This window comes from Echeneis naucrates, chromosome 13 (assembly GCF_900963305.1).
Source record: "Echeneis naucrates chromosome 13, fEcheNa1.1, whole genome shotgun sequence".
NCBI classification, from domain to species: Eukaryota; Metazoa; Chordata; class Actinopteri; order Carangiformes; family Echeneidae; genus Echeneis; species Echeneis naucrates.
Window position 1 is genome coordinate 10,705,759 of NC_042523.1, and position 24,319 is coordinate 10,730,077.

At 39.7% G+C, this 24,319-nt stretch overlaps 1 protein-coding gene across 1 annotated transcript in view; it reads right to left on the reverse strand.

Annotated features, from left to right (window-relative positions):
* igsf9ba (immunoglobulin superfamily, member 9Ba) overlaps positions 1–24,319 on the reverse strand; it is a 57,571-nt gene that overhangs the window by 18,717 nt on the left and 14,535 nt on the right. Inside the window, exons 2-7 of the mRNA XM_029518172.1 lie at positions 24,002–24,199; positions 17,687–17,833; positions 11,066–11,217; positions 6,294–6,411; positions 3,095–3,236; positions 1,255–1,400 (exon numbers count right to left, since the gene is read on the reverse strand). Of these exons, the coding sequence (XP_029374032.1) occupies positions 1,255–1,400; positions 3,095–3,236; positions 6,294–6,411; positions 11,066–11,217; positions 17,687–17,833; positions 24,002–24,199 (903 nt within the window). The remainder of the gene's footprint in view (positions 1–1,254; positions 1,401–3,094; positions 3,237–6,293; positions 6,412–11,065; positions 11,218–17,686; positions 17,834–24,001; positions 24,200–24,319) is intronic.

A 24,319-nucleotide genomic window follows, 5' to 3' on the forward strand; every position in this document is an offset into this window, starting at 1 on the left:
CTATAGGTGTGTTTTACTACATTGTCATTATCCAGCAGCCTGCACTTATGGGTTTCAACTGAAAGTGATACACTTAATAATAAAGTATATTAATAGACACTAATCGCTTGACAGCTGCATTTATAGTTTGTATAAACCTGCTATTTCATGTTCATATACTAGTTCTGAATTCTTGGCAGACAGCCTTACAGTAATCTTAGTGAGTACGACTTTAATGAATTTTACCATCATAGTTTTTCATACACAGCCTTGGTTACTGTATTTAACTAGTCAAATAAAACAGCACAGATTCAGTGTCAGAGACTGTGAGGGCTTGTTTGATGAACAAGTGGGTCAGGAAATGAAGGGCAATAATTATGTATTGAAACATTCAATTTATGCAGATTTTTAAGCCACCTGCTGTTGGATTGAATTTGAATTTTATGAACTTTATTCAATAAGGGCAATCCCAGAGTCAATACTGGTTTCAAGGAATCCTTGGTATATGTAGAAGAACATAAAAAACTTAAACTGCATCAAACAGTTATCCTGCTCCTGGCTGAATGTAAGAGTAGCACATTTCATAAAATACCTAATCTAGCTTTAATCCAGCATTAACTTTTGTGCAATTCCTGAGGGCCGTTCTATGATGCTTGTTAAATATGGAGACAGTATGTTTTTCAAGAAGCATGCAGGACGCTGGTTTCATTATGGTGTGCTGTATCTGAGCCCAATGATGAAATCAGTGCCTGCAGTGCATGCACCCTCCCCCCATCCCTCCCCCCTAATACTGTAGCACAGTAATCAATGACCAGCAGCAACTTGGGAGCAAATTAGCACACCACACTAAGTCTGACTGAACATCAGATGGCAGAGAGTGTCATGTCTCTCTTATCAGTCTCGGCTGACCAACAGGAAGGTCACCATTTCATTTAGTGTGGGCATAGATAGAAAAGAGACCAGGAAAAATGGAGTCTGAGGACGAGCCCATCTCCATCTTTGTGCACAGGAATGAGGCTGGAGTCGGAATAGATAATAATTCAATCATTAAAATCCTTAGAGTATGAAAATGGCCACAGAGACTGAGTGAAAATGACAAGGGGGGGAACTCTGCTCCCTCTCTGAAACATCTGACCTTGAAATTCAAGAAGGTTACTTTGTATTACAGTGGCAGAGTAGCACTGCCAAATAATACAGCAGCCTCCATACTGCTGCTGCTGTTCCCTGCCCACTCCCGCCCCTCCCCCGCCACTTTGTTGCCACGGTTACACTCACACTGAACAGTCAGGTAGGCTGATGCCGAGGGCGAGATGCCGAGACTGTTGCTCGGACTGCAGGTGTATTTCCCAGCATCCTCTGGCTTGACCCGGAAGATGATAAGGGTGCCGTCGATGAGAATGCGCACACGGAGCTTCAGATCACTGCAAAAAGACACATGTTTTCTCACACCGTGTCGCTGAAACACACCATTAGGACAAGAAGCCCTGCTTTTTTTGCTAAATTACATCATGGTGCCATAAGAGAGCAGCAGAGAGTCAAACAGCAGCCATTTCTGAGAGGGATCCAAAGAACACGGAGTACAGAGCAAGAGAATTAAATAAATCGGCTAATTGTCATAATCACCAAATGGTACATGTTTTCCCCCTTGACATCGTTTAAAAATGAGCATGTGAATGATGGGGCATGCATTCAGATGGCTTCCTTTTGTAAGGGAGCTGTCCTCCTTGTCCTCACATTGAAATCACATTTAATCGCAAACCAATAAGAAATTCAAAATGAATGTCTTGAAATAAAAAGATCCTAATCAGACCTCCTTGGTACTGAGGTCGTAGGTCATGGCTAATGACTTTATTAATGATTAACACATGACTTACACAACGGTTATTTCAGTTATACACCTAAAAGGAAAAAGCTTTAATTGCCTGACTTTGAAAATCCAGACAAAAAAAAACCCAAAACATTAATTACAAGGTCCATGAAATATTTATTTATGGATTAACAATGTTTGTAGCTGCACTGTTGCCAAACGCATATTTTTTTACAACATGCAAGGCCTTAAGTATTTTTTTATTAATTCCTTCTGACTGAGCCTTAAAGTGCTTTTTAATAATTTATGAATGATTAATAAAGCTAATAGTCACAGCTTGAGATGGGGCTATTGATTGCAGGGTGGAATTTCACATATTTCATTTTTTTTGACTCTGTGGATGAGTTTTTCTCTTCATGAGCTGTTTCAAATACATGGTGTGTATTTCGATTATATCGATGGAATAGTTTATGTATGATGTATATTATATGTAGAATAAATAATGCATATTTCAATATATGAATGATACATTGTATGCAATGCTTCATTAGTAATATAATGCTGTTATCTTGACTCCTTAATGCTTTCTTTTAGAGGAATTTTGAGATGTTTGATAAAAAAAAAAAGCTGTGGATACATTTTTGCTTATTTCGAGGTGGTAAAAATAAAATTGCATTCAAATTCCCTCAAGTATATCTTACCGATCCTGCAAAACAAAGCAAAAAATGCAGACTGACACTATGAAAGCTGTTTAAAATTAGCTTGGACACTTTTAAAGACTTCCTCTGTTGAAATCCCTCAGACGCATGTTTTCACTGCCAGTCAAAACCCCATTCACTTGTATTTCCTTCCCATTTGTTCTGCCTGTCACTTGTTCAGTGTAAAAACCCTCAGACTCTAAAGACCTGCTCTGGGGAGACCGCAGAGGTCCTGGCTAAGCTTCAGATCATCGCTGCATGAGAGGCGCATGATGACACAAGCCCCTGAGTCATGTGATACTCAGAGCGCACTGACTCGCCTGGCACACTCCAGACCGGCCCCTGCCAGGGCCACTCTTACTGCCTCTTGGCCGAATTAGGACAGGGCACAAGAACAGACATATGCATACTTTATATAAAGACGCACACACACCAGATAGCCTTTGAAAGCCACTCAAAATACACCACAACAAAGGGCTCAGAGACACAAATTCTCACGCACATCACAAATGCTTTGGGATAAAAACCTGATGCAGCCTGTGTGGTGGAGATTTAACTACACAGAGTTACAACAGCTATGTTATATAAGTGAACTTGATCATAACTTTACTTCTTGAAATAGACGTTATCCTCCTCCCAAAACCAGGTGTAGGTTAGGTTGCCGGGATACGCCTCCGCCTGGCAGGTGAAGAGTGCATTCTGGGATATGTTTACAGTGACGTTTTCTGGCGGTGACACGATGTATGGAGGACCTAAAAGAAACAGACACGTTTTAGTTTGTTATACATGTAACTCTCAGTCTACTGTTTGAATCCAACCCAGATCCACCATTTCCTCTGGGCAGTAAATCCATTTCCAGAGGAAGATTTGAAATAAGAATAAAGACTAATATATAAAATGAAGAATAAAACCCAGTATGATTTCTGAACATTTTAAAGATTCATACATGAAATAAAAAAACCAATGGCCATATAAAAATAACCCACACCCATAATAGACAGACAGCGCCCACATGATTAGAGTTTTATTTATTTTATTTTTTTTTTTACTTATCCACAATCATTCTGCCAAATGGTCATAGATAGTAAGTTACATCTTGGATTTACCAAATCCCCTGTACGTGTCCCTGAATTTGAAAACATTTAAAAACACGATAGTGAAATAACAATTTTAACAAATTGTATTATCTTATATACTGTATTATCTTATTAGTTTTAATCTCTGCCGCTGAAAGGATTTTGTCTATAAACAAGTTCACTTTATGTTTACTTATTTTCCAACAACAGGGAAAAAAAAGTATAAATAAAATGCAAAAATCTTATTAAAGAAAATGCAGAATCCACTTTGAGGATGTCAACTTTTCTTTTTCAGTGAGAAAGAACATACTCTATGTATTATTTACATTACTACCGCAGTCTGATGTAAAATACAGTGAGCAGCCAGCTATCATAACCTTAATAGTAGTCAGCGTGAAAGCTTAGCATGCTTCACATCGTAACCTTTTCATGCCCTGAGGTGCTCCAGGTTTGCTTTTAACTCTCAGTAAAACAGCAGAAGCCATGAAAGGTAAGCTGTCCTTTATGAGTGGGCCCAGATACAAGCCTTCTGGTTATTTTCCTCTCAACGTGCACAGCTTTATACATCACGTACGACTGCTGACGGAACCATGCGGACGTCTCACATAACAATTAAAAACAGATCACTGAGAATCATGACACTTTAAGATATCTGTTTGTTATTGCTCGTGGTTCAAGTCCTAATCATATCTTCCGTTTCATTTCACAGTTAACTTTTCATGTTAACTTTCAACCTCATGGAACAGGAGATTAAAGGCCAGCTTGGAAAAAGCAACCTCTTTCCAAGATGTTTTCCAGCATATTGGAAAAGCATTTTATTTTTTAGGTCACTTAAGATTTATTTATAGATTTTATTTTTCTATTATGTTATTCAAGTGTTTTATGAGGGAATAGATGAAATGTCTATTTACAGTCAGTGAGTAAAACATTTGATACTGATGTTAGGCTGCTTTAAGATGAAAGAGGTCATTGCAGTGGCAGTAATTCACACATACCAGGTGAGATCCCTGAGAATTCAAAAAAGTTTTATTCTAAAATTCTGTGTTTCTATTCAGTGACAGATGTGAAACCAAACCAGAAGGTCTCATACATTTATTTTGGTATTGTCCAATGCTGAACCCTAACCCTAACCCTCTGGTCTCATGTATTTTCCAGTGTATATAAACACACCATACTTTCCCGTGGAAACTAAGTTATTTTTGCATGAATCGGGCATCACTGGAAAAAAATTTCTATATTGGTTTTTTGTTTTCTTTCTTTGTAAATTGACATTTATTTCTGGCTGGTTTTTTATTTTACCCATGTATACCCTGTGTTTTAGTGCCTGCTGTTGTAAACATAACAACCATTACCATTTTAGTTGTGCGAATGGGCATTTTTCAGATGATGAATTTAAGAGGCTGATTTAACCCAAATCATGGAGGTGAACAACAATGGGCAGCAGTGATTCTATTGTAAATGGTCCCCTGTCATTTACATGTGGAGACAAGGATGACTATACATCCCAATTAAAATGTATTAATATTAAACATATTCACACAGCAGATCAGCCATAAATTTGGTGTCCACAAATGAGTGAGTCTATAGTAGATTGTAGACAGTTCTTCATCTAAACAACCTGTTTATATATTATAAGTTTATATGAATATTAGATTGAGGCTTAATCAATTAGGTGATTTGTTGATCGACTGAAAATATAAATTTGAAATGGCTAAAATAATGCAGCATCAGTTTCTTACATATAATACCTGCCTAAGCCTAACCATAACCCTTATTTTAATAGTATGCTGATATCAATTGTTGGGTTTTCCACTGTTAAACTTGCCATCTTGGCTCACAAGTGTTTGTTCATTATTTTCTGAGACTATGCATGTATGACAAATCAATTAATCACAAAATTATCTACTGCAGATGAACAAACGCCAAAAATAAAACTTAGCTGCAGCCCAAATAAAATGTAGAGAAATTTAATCGAAGTACAGGTATTATTTGTTTACAATGTTTAATCTTGTTTTCATATGAAGGGGGAATAACTGACAAGCTGACCACAGGTTTCATTCCCGCTGCAGTGGTTACAATGGCAATGGCAATACTCTTCACTAGATTATGACACAGTGATTTTCATTGTGTGTGCATACATTCAGTCTACCAGGAGCAAAGAGAAGCGTAATTCCACTGCTGTGTTTCCACCCACAGAATTCAAGGATTAAAATAGACCTTATCCTACCTTTACCATAAAGGTAGGACGTGCAGTTACTTGTTAAATACACAGTTAACTCCCTCCAGTCCTGCTGAATCAGGAGACTGAGAGAAGTGGAGGCCAGTATCACAACCATCTATCTGATCTGTGTCTAGCAGAGAGCCTAGTTAATGGACCGGAGAGAGACAGTAACGCTCTCACAGACAGATCCTGTTCTACACACATGGCTGTGCACAAGAGCACGTGCGCATGAACACACACAGGCCCCAGACTGAGCAATTGACTGACCTGCAAGGTGTGTTATATACATCAATATACCAGCTGTAAGACTTTACTTTCAAATGCTACCACAGTAAACAACTTCAAGTACAAATAGTGAAAAGAAAGACATGCAATTGCAATACTAGGCTGCAGGTAGGGAGCAGGTTTTTCAAAATCCTCTGATTCATGCAAATATATTTATGAAGAGGATTTCTTTAAAAAATGCTTTGTGATGGCCTTGCTTGAGTGTGTTCATTTGATGAATACTGTACCTTGAACCAACAGACGGGTAGTGTGAAGCACTTCTCCCTGGTCACTGTAGGCTCGGCATGTGTATGCCCCTCTGTCATCTCTGGTGATGCCAAGGATGGTTAGACTGCCATCATGTACCTGTAGTCACAGAAGAAACAGATTAACATCAAACCTCCAACACAAAGCATAGGAGGTGGGGACTCGGTGAGAATGAATGAATTTATTTATTAATTCACTGTTTTCAGCTTCCAAAATGTGAATTGTCTATGATTAACAAAGGTTAGGTGAATTTCACACCTTCATCCACCTCTTAATACCACCATGCTGGCTTAGAAAGCCATTAGAGCATTTAAAATCAATAAACATTAGCTTACATTAAGAGTATTTACAACGTGGTGCTCTGAAATACTCCATTCTGATTGGTCAATGGCCTCTGCGGTGGTTATTTCCGGACAGAACAAACACCGCCGCTCTGTTGCTACGGAAGTTAGCGCATAGCAACCACAGCGAGGTGAGCAGCCACCAAGACACGCCCTTTTCCGGCCTGGGCAGGCTAACTAGCAGAGGTGGGTCAGGAGACCTGTCCTCATTATATCCAGCTTTTTTTTTTTTTTTTTTAAAGGTCTGCCTTCAAAATGGAGTTGAAAGTATATCTGGGACCAGATCTATTTCCTGTCCTCCCTTAGCCATTGGTGGTTAAAAAAAAAAAACAACAACAAGATACAGCGAGTCTACAACTTAGCAGGTCAACAGGTTACTTAGCATAGCTCTGCCTCTCACTGGTGTGCAATCGAAATTTGATTGGTTATCGCAACTGTATGTTTCTGTTTCTGTTTCTGTTAAAGTGATCAGGCTGTTGACGCTGAAGGCCTCGGGATTGGATAAAAGCTAAAAAAATATCTATATTCTGATGATTTGGGCCAGCAGAGAAGGCCTTTTTCATCTTGGACCTGTGGAGACTGCAATGGCCAGGTTTCCCTTTTGTGGGGTCCAATGTTAAAATACTTGACAAAAAATATTTGAATGAATGAAAATACTGGATCACAAGTATATGTTCTGCATTGAAATACATTAATATTATCATCAAAACTAAAATAACTAAATGTATTGAAAAGGATTATATATGATGCATCAATGTATTATAGTTGGTTATACCATCTTTATTAATGATCATTCATTTCTTCTTGAGTCGCAGATTGTAAATTGTATATTTGTTAACACTATGAAATGTAAGACAACTGCGAGACTGATGAAAATACATCAAAAGCACTTGAATGTCAAGAATATGTCATGTTTTAATTAACTCCAGGTCCGATTCCTGCATGTGGTAACCGTGGAAACGCACATACTATGTGACTCTGCATCCCTGAGTTTGGGCACTGATGAGAACCAATAAGTGGTGAAGAAACACATTAACCAAACCTAATAGAAATACCCTCATAAATTATGCAACAGGTTGCGAGAGGCTCTGTCCATTCAAGTCACACACAGCTGTAGTCTGTCCATTCATGCAGCTGAGGGGGAATCTGCTAAGCCTGCAGAATTATTCCCATTCATCAGTCTCTCAAATGTTTTACAGCCAAGAGATGCTACTAATAGATCAACCCGAGCAACATTTCACTTGTGTCAGTCTGTTGGCAAACTGTGTCACCCTGACTCTGATCACAAGATAACACTTTGTTTTTCGCTGATGAAACATACAACACGTGTGGTGCAATGAGAGCTCAGAGTGAAAACTCAACACTGATGTGCTGAGGTTTAGGAAGACACTTGCATTGATTAAAAAAAGTTGGAAAAGATTAAATCAACAAAGAATTGATTGTAACTATCTGTATTTTCATCACATTGAGTACTGTCAGGGTGATTTGGTAGATTTTCTGTTCAGCTTTCTTCAGTAACTTCTAGTAGTCTGTTGTTTTACATTAAAAATGTATGCCATTCCTGCTGAGTGTCTGTGACACACCAGTGTCTGATTCTTGTTGACTCCTAGAATTCATAAAAAATTCAGATAAAGTGAGACACATTTTTTGCCATGACTCATTTGCCTGAATTTGACCAGTTGGAGTTTCTGTGATAAATTTCCACCAAAAAGAAGAAAGGAAACGGGCGTGAACAAATCCCCTTTGTAATGTATATTGTGGAATACGGGACTGACCTATAGTGCAACTGACGGAAAGCATCGAAAGTTTAAAAATGTATCTTCATGAAAATTAGCGTGAAATTCATCAGTCACACAGGATTTGGACCAAAAAATTATAATTACCGTATTTTCAATTATTTTCTATGCCCTTTGACTCCAGGAATACAAAGATAAACATAAAACTACAAATTCAACACTTCAAAAATAAGCAACTGGAGAAATTAGCAGTTGCTTATTTTTTGACAATAACAAGCTTCTCAGTATTGTTAATATGTACCGACCAGCCAATGCATAGAATTGTACCAATTGTACAAAAGGTAAGCTAGAGATAAACCAAGTGTGTATGTGTGTGTCCTTGACTATCCCTCGATGTTGTTCTGCTCCTCTCATCTCCATCAGTTCTGTACTCTGTTGTGCCTCTTTTAAAATTTCCTGTCAAAACATGTTACTTTTTTATGTTGCAATGAATCTAAATCAATCTGATTCTCGGGGCGGTAAAACTTGGTCTGATAGATGCTGTAGCAATGGTCATTTGACTGTTCCAGTATTTTCTGTGCCATAGCTGAACCTAAAAACATGAGGAGTAGGAGGAGGAGGAGGAGGAAGTCTGCAGTCGATAAAATCAGGAACCTTAGAGAGGTGAGACATTAGATGAAGGCACATCACTGACACCTCCAAACAGACTGACGCTGGGCTCTGAAAAAGCAGCTTGCTGTCGTTTTCCTACTTGCATTTGCTTGAATGCAGTTTGGAGCAGAATCCTACCCTGCTCTCTGTCCTGTTTCCTGCACACTTTTATTTAATAGTTGTAATGCTGTGCATGGACAAATAAAGAAAGAAATAACAAGAAATAAAGAAGTAAAGCAAAAGACAGAATGCGAATGAGAATTCCTCCTCCTCACTAACCCTGTCTGTCACATTCTCCCCTTTCTTCATGACGTCTCCATGGATCTGAACAAATAGATCCTCATGCTTGCTCGCTCGCTCACACACAGCTCTCTTCTCACCACAAGAAGGATCTTTCCCAAGTCTTTGCTTGAACAGAGACCTGGAAAATGGATGAAGAGCGCTCATAACTGTGCTGCTTTTTTTTTTTTTTTTTAATTTCTCCATATATATATAAAACGATGAAGCTAGTGAAGTCTGGCATTTGGTTAGCACTAGCGATTTTCATTTTTAGTGTAACATTCATATTAGGTCTAATGTAATATTGATGAAGAAGAAGGGGATTAATAATGCATCAGAATGTTGTCTAATCATTTACTGAAGGAATGGTGTTGATAAGAGACGGATCTGGAGCAAGAGATTGTGGAGCAGAGAGGGAAAAATGAAAGAAAAAAATGTGAAGCCGGCCCTTAACAGACACTATATGCTCCTGTCACTTTCTGTACACTGTATCACAGAGACAGCTGTGAAGAGTTGATAGCGCCTGCAGCAGACTGCCACATCAGTGATACAGGAGAAGGTGAAGGCAGAGAAGGAAGGAGGCAGCCACCTTTTAAAGCGCTCCAAAAACAAGCACAAACAGTACAATACACCCTTCATTGCTCTTCTACTCTTTATACTTTACGTGTTCAAATTATTCCCCTTCTTTTTCACAAGAGATGTTGCACACTTTTTTTTTTTTTTTTTTTTGCTTACCTCGACCTCCCTCATCTAATTTATATTTCTACTTTTGAAAGATTGACTCCTGACAATCCCCAGGTGTGAACCTGTTGCATTCAGCTGGCAGTTACACATGTAGGTGGACGAGGCACTTGTGTTGGTATCTGGTGTGTAAGGACAGCAAGAGTTTCCCCACTTCAGAGAAAGTGACATTTGCACCTTTTACTGAAGATCTAACATCCTGTGGCTGCAGTGCATCGCCGTCTGTTGGAGCTCCGTTCAGTGTGACTCATCTGTAATGGTACGGCGTGTGATAGGTCTCTGATTTTGTGTTTATTGTTGGTGGTTTATGTAGCTGAGACATTTTCGCTGCCATCAAACCGCGCTGTGGCTGTGCCAGAAATATCTTGTCATGACATCAGCCTGTCTACGTTTGGGAGTTTATCCATGGGAATAAAAATCAGGCGTTCTCAGACAACAAAGAGAGCTCAGAAATGGGAGGTGTTTTGCCAGTAGTTGTTCTTAACGTTGTTAAAGTGAGTCAAGATGAATTTTTGTTTTTACTGAAGACATTACCCAGAGGAAGTGTCTGATTGACAGCGTCATTGGGCTGATCGGAGACAATGGTCCTTATTTCGAACTTTGAACTTCGAATATCAGGGTGTGTGGCCCTTAATTATAACATAATAATAATCACAATGTGGTCAAAAGCAACGTTTGAATTGGAGGACCTGAAAAAAAAAAAAAATCACAGGAGCTGCTGTTTTTTGGATAGGAGTAAGATATGTCTCGTTGTTGTGCATTGTTAGCACTACTACTACTGCTGTGGTGGTACAGTTTGTGCACAGTGTGAAAATGTGATGCAAGGATAATTCAATGAAATCATAACAGCAACATAATAAACTGATATTTGTCTGAGTGAGATATAGTCCGTTACATACTTTCAGTACAGCTACATGCACTGGATGACACCATCTGTGCAAAAATCCTGCTTCTATTTTTGTACTCAATCATAAACCAGAATTATGGCCATTGTGCTTTTCTTACTGAGTATTTTGCGTTGGTTGCAAGCTCCTCCCCTTCCCTCAGCCAGCTGATCATTGGTTTTGGATTTCCCTGGGCAGAGCAGCTAAGCAGAGTGCTTCCCCCTTCCTTTGCCTCCACATACTGAGGTGGCGTCGCTGTAAATGAAGGTGGGGCTGCGGAGAAAGTGACAGAGCAACAGTCCTCATTAAAACGGTCAGTCCATATGTATAGAAAGTAATCAGAACACTGCATCAAATTTCAGATTCTTTTCCAAGGCTAGTTCATGTTTCTGTTTTCATTCACTGTGTTTTTACTCATGTTGTCTGATCTAGGGTTAACCAAACTGAGGCCATCACCTGGGTGACAGTTAATATGAGCTGCAGTTTGTGATGCTGTTGAATTGTGTTGTGTTGTGTTGTGTTGTACTCAAGTATACAGCATGTTGGGAACACCTTTTGTTCTGTTAATACCCATTTCAAGCTATGTCAACAAAAATAGACAATATACCCAACATGTGGTTAGCTTTAAGGAGGAGGAGCATAGGAGGAACAACACTCTGACAAATCAGATGCTGGGTCAGTTACAGTCACTGGTACCAGTCTGACACCATCACGTACAAGGGTTTGTGCCAAGCTGCCATTTATTCTAGACCTAAAGAAACTTTTTGTATGTTTCATCCCTCTGGGCCTGACTGACAACCACAGAGGAGCTCATCCCCACCTACTGCAGGCCCGTAAACTGTAGTTATCTCAAACAGCTGCTTTCACCTCTACAACGTAATATTTTGATTATCAATAGTGGCATCGTGTCTAGTTAAAGAGAAAAAAAAGGCGCCGCAATTACAACTGGGTCACCGTTTGCCGCTGGGAATGTCGCCTTGCTTCAGCGTGCACACAAACACCTGGTATGGAGTAAACAAATTGGCCAATTAACACATTTAGACATCTGCCTGTCCATACTGCCCTTGCACTCCGGAGCACTCATTACATTAGATGATACAGTAGATTAATAGAGAGCGTAATAAAATACATGACTGGTTTATGTATCCCCTGCTAATGTAGTTAATAGTTCAAATGGATCCTGATGCATCGTGTTAGTTATTAAGAAACCATGTGCGGATGCATCACTGTAAGTCTGTGCTTTTGTCTTCAGATCTGGTTCACTGATTTTAATCCTAATTATCAAACCACTGAGTTTCAAATACTACTCATCCTCCTTTTATATGCAAGTTCTCGGTGGTGCAATGGGACATTTACTCAGTACAGAACAGATCAATTTTGAGATACTCAAAACTATTTGAGAAACATTATAGATTGCTTCCACTATTCCAACACTTGGATTTAAGCTTCCTAACTCTGTAGCTTCACCAGTAAAATGCTGTTAACACACTGCTGTATTCACATACACAGAACAACTACTTTAATTTTCCCCTCTTTTTTTTTAAATCAAATTTTTGAGCATTTTGCAGATCTTGCTGTTAGACAGTGAAAGTGAAGATTGACAGGAAACGTGGGAAAGCAGGGGTATTTTTGTGGTTTGCTTTTAACATGCTCTGGAGCTACACAGAAGTATCACCATCACAGTGCAAAAATACACTGTTGTTGTTTTTGCACTCAAATTTTTACTGACTGAATCCTCCCAACAGGAATAATATGATTATTTGTGTTACACCACCACGTTACGGAAGACCAAAACTATATTTTGTTTACCGCCAATACTGCCAATAAGTAAATTGATTATATGAGCTACTACACAGCACATTGTAGTTTTCCATGCAAAAAATTAAACACTTTTCCTCAACTAATAGGCTGGGTTTGGTAGGTTTTAGCATTTTTTTTTTAAGTGGTGAAGTTAAAATCATGTTTTTACTTTTTCTGTGATAACAACTTCAGAGGACACTCTGACAATAAAAAGCCAGCAACAGCTCAGCAATTTTTGCAAGGAGTTTTGCACAGTTGTTGTGAGTTCTTACAGACAACGTCATCAGAATCTCCCAATATGTTTTGATATTTCAGCAGCTCATCCTGATATTGGATAAGAAGCAGATGGCAGCAGCTGATGTGTTCACAGAGACAAGGCTCTGGATTGTTCTTTATTTTCAATAAACCTCTTTTTGAAGCGTATTTTATCAGTATTAGTGAGTCTTTGCTTCTTTTGCTTTGATGTTACAACTTCCCCCTGCCTGTGTGGGTTGTGCGCTAGGCTGTAAATTCAAAAGTCTTACTGGTGAAAATACATACCATTTTATTTATTTATTTGCTAAATTAATCAGGATATTAAAGGAAACGTGTAACTAAAGCTGTGGAATAAATGTCATGGAGCAAAAAGGATAAAACAAGAGAAAATGGAAATACCCAAGTAGAAGTACCACAAAATTGTACTTGAGTGTACCACTTAATAAAGTTCTAATTAATTCTACTCCTAATTCAGATTTTTCTCAAGGGATTAAGCATCAGTTGAGAGGAAATAGGTGGCGCATGTGGTGGTGACAACAGCGGGTACATTGGTCAACCTGGGAGTTGTTTCACACCATCAGGTACGGCTCGTCACACTGTCACTATAGCTGGGAAGCCTGGGAGCTGCACTATAACAAAATTAAGATGAGCATGAAATTCTCACCTTACTTACTGCGGCTCTTCATCAGTTATATACATTAAAAGATGCTTGAAGAACCTACACCCCCACTGTTCTTCTCTGCAGACCACACAGTACATCAGATGCACGGTTTGGTCTGTTCTTTGAAGGTTCACAGTCGAGGGTGTCGGCATCATTTTATTCCCTCACTTGGTTGTTCTTTTCTTGTCTCTGCTCCTAAGAGAACACAGCTACATACAGTACACATTTTTCATTGATTTCTCATCATGTGCTTCAAATGCTTCAGGGCTAACTGTTACAAAAGAAAAGGCTCACCCGTACACCAGGAGCCTTTCATTCCTCCCTAATATCTCAATACTCACTTCTTCACTCTGTCTTTACTGTAATGGCAGAATCTGACCACATGATATTATCATCTGTTCTGGTTAAATGCCAAGTAGGATCAATCAGAGCTTTCAGAAAAATCTGATTTTCTCAGCTGTAAACGACTTAAAAGTTGATGTGAACTATATTGACAAATTAAAAACTTGTAATAATGCTGACAATGCTATGAAGTGTGGATAGTTATAAACTCTCAAAAGTGCACTTAATCTTCTGAAGGCCTCAATACAGAGTGGAAAATAAGTGTCTTATATAGTTTCCATGGCATCTACACAACTGGTTTCTAACAATTGCACAATATGATGCATTGTATTAAGAGGATTCAGCACTAGTGTTTAATACCTGCTCATTATTGTCAGATATTTTATATCACTCAAAATAGTGAGTGAAAGTTTTATCACAGGTACTGATGAGGCACTAGTTTTCAGCCTGCTGTTAAATGTACTCTTTAATTTGATGCAATGTTCCTGTGCTAAAACACAACAGGAATTTTCAGCTGCTGGGGCAACAATAAGGAAGAGAAAAGCCAATAAAAGTCATTGTGTGTTGGTTATTTTTTCAGAACATCATGGTAGACCTTTGTGGGTTGAGAGTTCATGGAGATGAATTATAATTTTTTTGTTATATCTTCTCCAAATGTTCATTTGTGTGCACAGGCCACATATGAATTCCTAAAGGGATCTGATTTCAGTTCATGTAAGCATTTGAGCATTATTCAAATTTGCACCCTGGGCTCCCATATGGTCCTGGGGATGATTGCTCATATGAGCTTCACTTGGAGCTGCATTGAGCCCATTAGTGAGTGACAGGGACAGACATGGATGGGAATATACAGAGCTGTTGGACAAATGAGCTGGCATTTGGTTCCCAACTGGGTCAACCAAATGGGACCCAAATGTCAGGCCATCGTTAACTCAGTGACGAGCAGTGGCAGGGTCTAATTTTTTTTTTTTTTTTTTTTTGTTTCCATATAGATGGCCAACAGTTGTGTATTTCTTGATCTCCTACAAGTCTGAAAAGTAAAGCAGAAGAGACAGTGGAGATGGAACTAAAGAGGTGAGGAGGGGATGGAGGGAAGGCAGAGACAGAGAGAGAGAGTAGCCTTAGTGTCTTTTTCGGGCACAAGGCCTTGCCATCTGACACCTGCCACTGAGTGGGCATGAATTCCCTGTCCGCTTGGCAGGAAGTGAAGGCCAGCAAACAGGAACTCAAAGGAGGAGTGTATGCAAATACCAACGGCCAAAGGAAATGGGTGCCCTTAGTGTCTGTGCGGACGCCAGACGAAAATGGCACCTGCTTCCCTCACAGACAGCCCTTTAGAGGACAACAGTAGCATAAAGTCTTCATATGAATTCCTCTGTTCGATGTCTAGACACTGAAACAACTGCTGCTTTTTATATTTCTATTCTATCTATTAATCAATTAAAACGGCCCAGAAAAACTAAATATTCGTACCAGTTTACAAATTACAAGGTCAGATGGGTGCTGTTGCATCTTTTCAGCTACACATGTTAAACACATCAGGTCATGTAAAATGTCGAAATCCAAAATGTTAAATATTATATGACGTTCAAGGATATTATTAGTTCTGCTACAGCCTGCAGAGCTCAGTTTCTGTTGAAAGGCCTGACAGGAGTGGAGAGCAGCAGAAGAGAGAGGGAGGGAGAGCTCGAGGGAGGGGTTGAAGTTAAGAGTGAATACTGATGAGGAAAGCTACAGAGATGCAGTATGCCTACACAACAAGACATTCACTCACACACACACACACACACACACACACGAATGCCTACAGACGTTCACACTCCAAGCATCACGAGAGTGTGCAGGTGACACTCGGCGGCAGATTACGACCTATTCACTCATCAACTACAACTTCAACCAGCAGGGAGAAATCTCATTTAGCCTCATACAAACACACAATGGGACGCTGGCATTTCAATGTTGATATAATGCACTACACACAGAACAAAAGTGCAGAGCAATTTGTAATGCCTAATATATGAACGCACACCGTCACATAAATACACACAAAAGAAAGCATTATGTTCTGCATTGATAATAACCATTTATACAGATCAGCATTTTTTATTCCAAAGTGATTATGCGGCGCATTGGACTTTATAAATGGTTCTTTACACCGTATTTTCCATAGAGCGCATTGTAATCATTATTCAAATACGAGAATTGCATCCATTGTAAAACATATGCATGATCAAATTGAATATGCATGAGTTTCACACAGCGCTCATAAGTTCACAGACCAAAAATATACATGTGAATGAGCTTGACAGGACTTGCAAAGTCTCTCTCGAACAACACAGAGGATTACAGCTTTCTGAAGTGAGAGACCTGAAGCTTTAACACAAGATATTCACCACTTTTGGCCTGATGTTTTACTTTTTAAAGAAATATCCATCACTCATATTAGCTAAGTGCAAAAACATAAAACAAGGAAATGGAAGGAGTGCAGAGCAGGGCAAAAAAATAGCTACTTACTAAAAAAAACATCACTATACATGAATCTGCAGCATTTTCTTTACTGGATCTGCAAACAACAAGCATTTCTTCAATTACACTGCAAAATATATGAAGCAGCTTAACATAATATCTGTCTCAAAAGCATCCCTCGTATGAAACAGATACAGGGCTTAAAAAATAAAATTTCAAGTCATCAGTGTTTCCGTGGTCTCTGGTGCTCTGCAACAATGTAAAGACACTTCATGCAGTATTCTCTGAGCCACCGGGGCATTCCTGGGAAATGCAAAGGTGCAGATTTTTTTCCGCCTGATCATCACTTTGATAGCTCTCAGACTATCATAGACAATCCCTGCCAGAACCGCTTTAAAGAGTCCATAATCAATCCTCCTCTAACTAGCCTCTCAGAACCAGGCCTTTTTGAAGAAAAAAAAAAAAAAAATACCGGAATGATCCAAAACGCCATCTGTCACTTATTCAAAAAAAGGCCTGACCAGTCTTTCTTCACTTTCTTTTTAACAGGTGCAGGGTGTGTGTCCCTAGTCTAAGTTCAGCAATGAGCAGAGGAGAGTCAGTCCTTTCACAATCTATGTCCAGTACAGGTGAGTATATTTTAAGATATTTGGAATGTAAATATTCAAAGCACGTGGTCATTCATTGAAAAAAAAGTATTGTCCATATACTATAAACTGCTGAAAGCGGTGACATTGATTCCCATTCCAACTGAAGAAGATGCAAGTCCTCACAAGATAAAAAAATTCAGTCCACTGATCAACTGATTGTTCGATAGAGGACTAAGAAATTATGTCCATATACAGCCTATAAATGTTTAATAGGAGGAAATATGTACGTTAAAAATATCAATACCGTGTTTGTAGTTCTATCAGTACATTAGATGCAACAGAAAGACCGTAGATAAATACAAACAGTTCTCCATCTGCTCGCAAAAAAATATCTTGAAGCTTAACTAAAGAACTCAAATCTGAAGCTTCTAATTTATGCAGCCTGAAAATAAACCCTCAGAGCACTGTATTGGACGGCTGCACACTGAAAGGCTGAATATACAATATCATTATCATCAGAATACAAATGGCTGTCTGAGAAGAAATACAAGAGGACTAAATATGGAGCTTAAATGGTGGATGGCGTCCCCCTGAGGCGCCAAAGAGGTCGTATGATCAGGTGACTCACCATTGACTGTGAGGTGCACCCAGCTGCCATTGTGGAAGGTGTCGTATTGTTGCTCCAGCATCAGGACCCTGCACTCATACCAGCCCTGGTCCTCGGAGCGCACCGGGTCAATCTGCAGGGAGGCCTTCCCATGCAGAGAGGCTCTACCTGCAAAGCCCAGGGGAAAAAGAACAACACAATTACCTCTTTTGCGCTACATATATTTTTCTCTCTTGCAAGACAAATTTGAGCTCCAGCGATGGCCAGCCACCACAAAGACCCATCAAAGCAGTTGGAAAGTTCTTTTTGTCGCAGCATGAAGCACATTCGTGACGGGCTGGGTTGGCCTTTTGAATCAATAGCAGTCTACAAGTCTTGTAGGTTGAGTAGTTTTGATTAAGATCCAGAAGGTCAAAAGAGATTCAAGAGATTGTATATTCTTGCTGCGAGAATGATAATCTACTAGGATTAAATTCAACATTATGAAAGCCCAATAGATTCAGACTTTGCAGTAATTAATAAAATAAGCCCAAGCCAAATTCATTTTGGTTTTTACTGACTTACTCCTGGTCAGGGACTGCGACAGCGTGGGTCTTGTTCAAGTGTGAGAAAGAGAGAAGGAAAACCCTTGGCTGGTTTCCAGTCTCTCAGAGACAGACAGTCCCGAGCATTTTTTGTGCATTCATATGCTCACACAATTTGAAGCCTTCAATCAGCCTGACAACCTGGAGTCAGACTGTTGGCAGCGACTTAAAACGCATGCAGACGATGGGTAAGATAAAACTCCAAAAAGGCTAATTAGCAAAATCCTTTTTGCTTTTGGATTTAAAATATAGTCTTGACATTTTTAATAACAAGGCTATACCTTTTTCTTATTATTATTTGCATTCTTGTCCAAATATCAGTCATATCTTTTCACTATGAAATCACAGTTGGCTGGCAGTTAGCTTCAGCAAAACATCAGACAGACAGACAGATAAATAAACAGACAAGGGACTGATTTTGCTGTTTCATTTTAAATTTCGACAAATAAATACCATAAACTTTCACAACAGTGAACAAAAAATGGACCGTGTGCCTTGAACCATTAGGATTTATGCATGAAACTACCCAGGGAGCCATGCCTCCTGAATATGAATTAAAATTGTGCCGGGTGTCTGGTGAGTCCCTCCTCCTACTTCACAGAAATCATCTATCTCTAATAAAACTTCTCCATCCACGGCCCTTTTTTCTTCAAGGTTGAGGATAAATTGGAATTCTAAGAGAAGAAAATCACCAGGGATGAGAGAAATTCAGGAAACTAGGCTTGGTGAAATCTTCGGCGGCTAAGCTGTCTGTCTTCAAGCCTCCAGTCTGCTGCTCACACGGCTGCCTCTGACAGCCCAACAGACTAAAACACTCGCTTCTGCTCTGTCTGACAAGTGTTCTCAGATGAAGCATTTTTCAAAACTTTGATGTGTAGATATACTGTAAGCACTGTTTCCACTTACTTCAGAGTGAATGTCAAGCAAACGTATTGATGTTGATGGCGGGCTGGAGTGTTCTACCAGCAATGTATATAAATGGGAGCGATAGATAACCCCAACCCTGCGATTTCTGCCACAGTTTGGGTTTTTTTTTTTTTTTTGATAGCAGAAAATCTTTACAGCAAAGAGGAAGATGAAGGAGTGGCCGCTGCAGTCTTGCAGCAAAAGGGTTAGCTGGTCTTTACAAAAAGTCAGGTCTATTCTTGTCCAGACATTGAAGTGTAGAGAGGGGGCGGGTGGTGAAGTGAAGGGATCAGCCTCATCTCCCATTTGTCAAGGAGTGAGAGGGTGCTGCTGTAAACAGAGTTAACTGCACTGTATCCACATCGGGACTGTCCCCCCGGGTATACACCACTTACACAGTCAGGGTTCTGTCTACCGTGAAAACAGAGCATCTAACACCTTGCTCAGATCACATCACAAGCCATGTCAGGTAGAAAAGCTTGGCAAAGGAAATACTAATAATCCAAAGTGACAAAGTTGGCGGACAAAAAATAAATAAATAAATAAATAATAAAAAATAAACTTTTAATGAGTAAAAACAGTACCCTGAATGGGAGGCAGATAATGCAGGAGAATGAGCCATGATTAATTATTAATTGTTAATCTTAATTAATAAAAATTTCAGTTTTTGTCTGAGACTGATGCCTACGTGGTGATCGAGAATGTAAAGAATGAGAAACCTACATGCTGTGTTTAATTAGGAGCCTTCATACAATAGTAATAACATGAATAGCTGATAGTTAATTTAGCTGTAACAGATAGTTACATCGCTATTTGTTCATAACTGAAATTAGACAGAAAGCTTAAATTGGCCAAAGCAACTGAGAGAATATTATTGTACTTTATTTCGACGGAGATTGTGTCACTCTTGGTATCAGGTGGTAAATACAGTGTCTGTTAGAAATTCCCCTTATCTCTTACACTAAATTAAAATCAGCAGAATTCATGTTTTTCCCTCATCAGGCGGCTTGTAATTACAGTCAAACAATAATCAGTGTATTCCCACTCTGACAAAAAGTGCTGTAGCAAGCTAACCACTGTCTGCATCATAGACAGAGGTGGACAGAGTACACAACTTCGCTAAAAGTACAAACACTCCTTGTCAGATACAACTCAGTAAGCAAGTCCAGCGCTCACTCTGCAGACAATTTAGATTCACCAATTAACCAGTTATCTACCTAAACATGTCCGGGCCGGGAACCGACCCTGCGACCGTCTTACTGTGGGGCGACGGCGCTAATCACTACGCCTCTAGGTTCAGGGAGGACATGAGATATTGTGCTAAAACACCTGGTTAATATCCACACAGATTCCAATTACTCATTCCACACAGAGAATATGCGCCAGAAAGACCAGTTTGTGAACAAATCTGAGCCTGTGGCGTGCATGTGTGGGCCGGGGACAAAAGGACGACTTGCCCACCGAGATGACTTGTTATCTCGAGTCATACAAAAATTAGTTCACAATGAAAGAATCAATCCCAAACGGCACGTCACTAGATAGCTCTACTTCATAACCTGCTTTTTCAGGTTGGATGAGGAGTTTTTGTAGGCCGTGATATAACTTGTTCACGGTAAGCACAGCAAACATTTGAACTGAAACAAATCAAATGTTGTCCATTTTCTCATCCACAACGCCAAAGTTATGTTTAATCTTGAACGTGACGTATGGCATGATGTAGTACAGGTATGGCAATACGATTGAGGCAAACCATACACGAATCAGGAGAAATTGAATTGTCTCAGAATTTTTGAAAAAAAAAACAAACGACGTAGTGTGTAACGAGAGCATCAATAGAAATGTAGTGGAGTAAAATGTGCAATATTTATCCTTCAAATGTAGTGAAGTGAAAGTAAAAGTATCCCCAAGAAAATAATACTCAAGTAAAGTACAGATACTCAAAAAGTATCAGTACTAAGTACATAGACGGCCAGAAACACAATTTAAGGAAAAAAAAAAAAAAAAAGGAAATTACAAAAAATAATTTTTTCAGGTCCACAAAGTTACTAACTCCTATTTAATTATATACCAGTGTAGATGTAGGGAAAGTAGAGCCAACCCCCGCAAAAAAAAAAAAAAACCTGACAAATTAACACGTGGATATTATTTCTGTTCGGTCTGTAGCTAAACCTGGTGCTAAGAGAGATATGATTTAGTTTTGCACACAGCTTCTCCCAAAGCGAGAGAATCTGACACCAAAATTTCACAAGCAGCACATCTGAATTATTGATTGCATCTTTGTTTGAGTGGGCACAAAAATAGATGTTTTTAAATGTTGTAATTTCCATATAGCCACAGGGCAAAATGGCAAAATGATCCAGGACGGATTTTAGTCTGCATTTAGCAGCGACTTAGACATGGAGAATGCAGAATTGTAATGAGAAAATGTCCCCGTTACATTTCAAACCCATATAAAAATGTATATACTGTGGGCCTGTTGATAGATAATGATCACTGACTGAGTAAAAATGAGTCACACTGAAACTTAACAGCATTGAAGTCAAAAGCATTTCACAAAGTACAGTCCGGTGTCATTATCACACTGTCACCATGCACATGCAATCCCCTGAATCCGCTTTAATCTATGTAATGAGACTGGCCATATTTGAGTTTCATCTGTTCACTGGTAATTCCTCAACACCGGACTTGATGGCACAAGGCAGAGCTCACAACCAGAGCCGGAGTGAGCACAGTGGAACATAATGCTGTTTGAAAAGTGCTGTTCACTCATACCCTGCTGTTAGTCGGGAGGTTAAAGTAAACAGTGAAAGGCTCCAGCAGCTGCAGTATCTATAGTAGCCACTACAAAACAAAAAGGGTTCCCCAGACAGTGAGTCACTGGCATTAGGCTTGCTTTCAGTGATGACCTTGCATGAAAAAAAGGCCATAGGAAGGAATTTATGTGAATTCAATTTGATACAGACCAATTTCACTATACTCTTAATCAGAAAAGAGGAAAGCCTATGTCTGGGATGCATACACTAGGAAGATGAATCATCTGGCTTTTAAACAAGCAATGGCTTGCCATTATTTCACAGTTGTTGTCAGGTCAAGCAGAGGCTCTGTACTTGGAAGAGAGGTGGGAACAGTAAAGAATAATCCGGGCCTGCTACAGTCACTGAAGCAACATCAGAAGAACAATTTTCCTGCTGTGAAGGCAGACATATTGTCTGAGCAGGGATGGGGAGCATTAAAGGTTGTGCGACGCTGTGGTGAATGCGAAGAAAAACACTCATTTAGAGACATCACATGCATTGTGTTAAGTGTATATTTTTCAATTCACAGAAAGCAATTTCTGGTTCAAACTTGATAAAATGAAAGGTTTTTATAAGATTACTTTTCTCTGTAAAACCTTGGTTCGATGCGTACAGCACATGGGCTTTTCTAATATAGTCTATTGACTCTTTGCCACACTGCATGTGCTCTGTGCTGCATCATCACTGGAGTGTGCAGGAAAGCATGTATGTACAATGCAGCCATAAATTGCTGAGACAGTTATTTCCCTCTGTGCACTGACACACAGCAGCTGCACCTGCACAGCCCTGAAAACCACGCTGAAACTGAGTGAAATGCTGCTGAGCAGCCAGCAAAGCCAGCGAAGGCCTCAGTGTACTGTGCCATGTCTTACACCTAAAGCCCAAACAGATGAAATGCCATCATGAGGGAAAAGAACTCTGGATCACGCAGAATTTTCAGGTCAGTCTGTCCAACGAAGTCGGGACGGACATGTACACACAAATCTGCACCACATTATATTTAACTAGTCGTCAGAAATGGCTACGCTCTCCAGCAGAGGCTCAAAATTAGGTCAGGATTATGATTGTAGAGATGTTTGGAAAATAATAATGCTCATGAAACACCCTTGAAGCTGAAAAATTCAGTTTCCATTATCTATCTATGTTAAACCCATCAGCTCTAAGGACTCACAACGGTAATGTCACTATGGTTTAAATGCAATACACTGGTCAGGTTACACTTGCCTGGTTGATAATACCAGTGCCATCAGGCTGCATCATCTACAGATTAGAAACAATTACAAAAGCTACAATATGACACGCCCAGTTCGATACAGTGTCCGGAAGACTAGACACGTGGGTGAAAATCTGCTCGCAGTTAATGCTCACAATTGAATACACAGTTTTTAGACTTTTTACACAAAGTGTAATGTTGTGATTTTAGGAGCAAATACCTGTTGGACTGGGTTCAGGCCGTCATTGATACTGCTCACTTTTTAACTGTCCACACGGGAAAGTGTTTTTCACAACGGCTTCATCAAATTTAAACTAGTGGAAAGCTTGCTAAAATGGCTTCCACCTTTTTTTCAGCTTTCCTCCCACCGTCCAAACACATCATGTTTGGTTAACTGGTGAGTCTAAATTGTCCGTGGTTGTTGGTCTCTGTCTGTGTGTTGGCCCTGTGATGGACTGGTGAACTGTCCAGGGTGACCTCACCCTCACCAAGAGTGAGCTGGGATTGGCTCCAACACCCGCCATGACCCGGAAACCCGGATGAATGAAGGAATGTGCGGTTTTTGTGTGAGTGGATTTAACATGTTTTGGTTCGCCTTTGTGTCCTATATGGCCACTGTTTATTAATACGGTGTTAACCTTGTATCTGGAGGTTCCTGTGGATTTACTGTACTTGGCTATTAAAAAGTCATTGATTATGATTAATCCCAAGAACACCTAAATAATTTTTGATTCAGTTTCAGAAGTTTTAAACTAAATCTGTTACAGATGAAACAGACGTTTCATAATGTCTCTGTATTCTTTCTGAGCTTATTTTTTGGCTACAACACCAGTCTCACCAGTATACTCGGGGTCCACATGAGGGGGGTAGAAGCGGAAGTTGATGAAGAAGGGTATTGGCACTCCAAACTTGAACCACTCCACCACATAAGGGGGCTGTTGGCCGTCCAGGGGAGGGGACACGTCACACCCCAGGATCACGCTCTCTCCAGCGCGCGCCGTCACAAACCGAGGCTCCTCTCTCACTCCGTGGGCACCTGATGAGAAAGACACAGCTTTCAGCACAACCAAGGAATTTCAATGATCATCTCAACGGAGCAATAGTCTGAGGTGCTGGAGACAGAGAAACAAGAAAACGCCTCTGATTCCTCTAGACC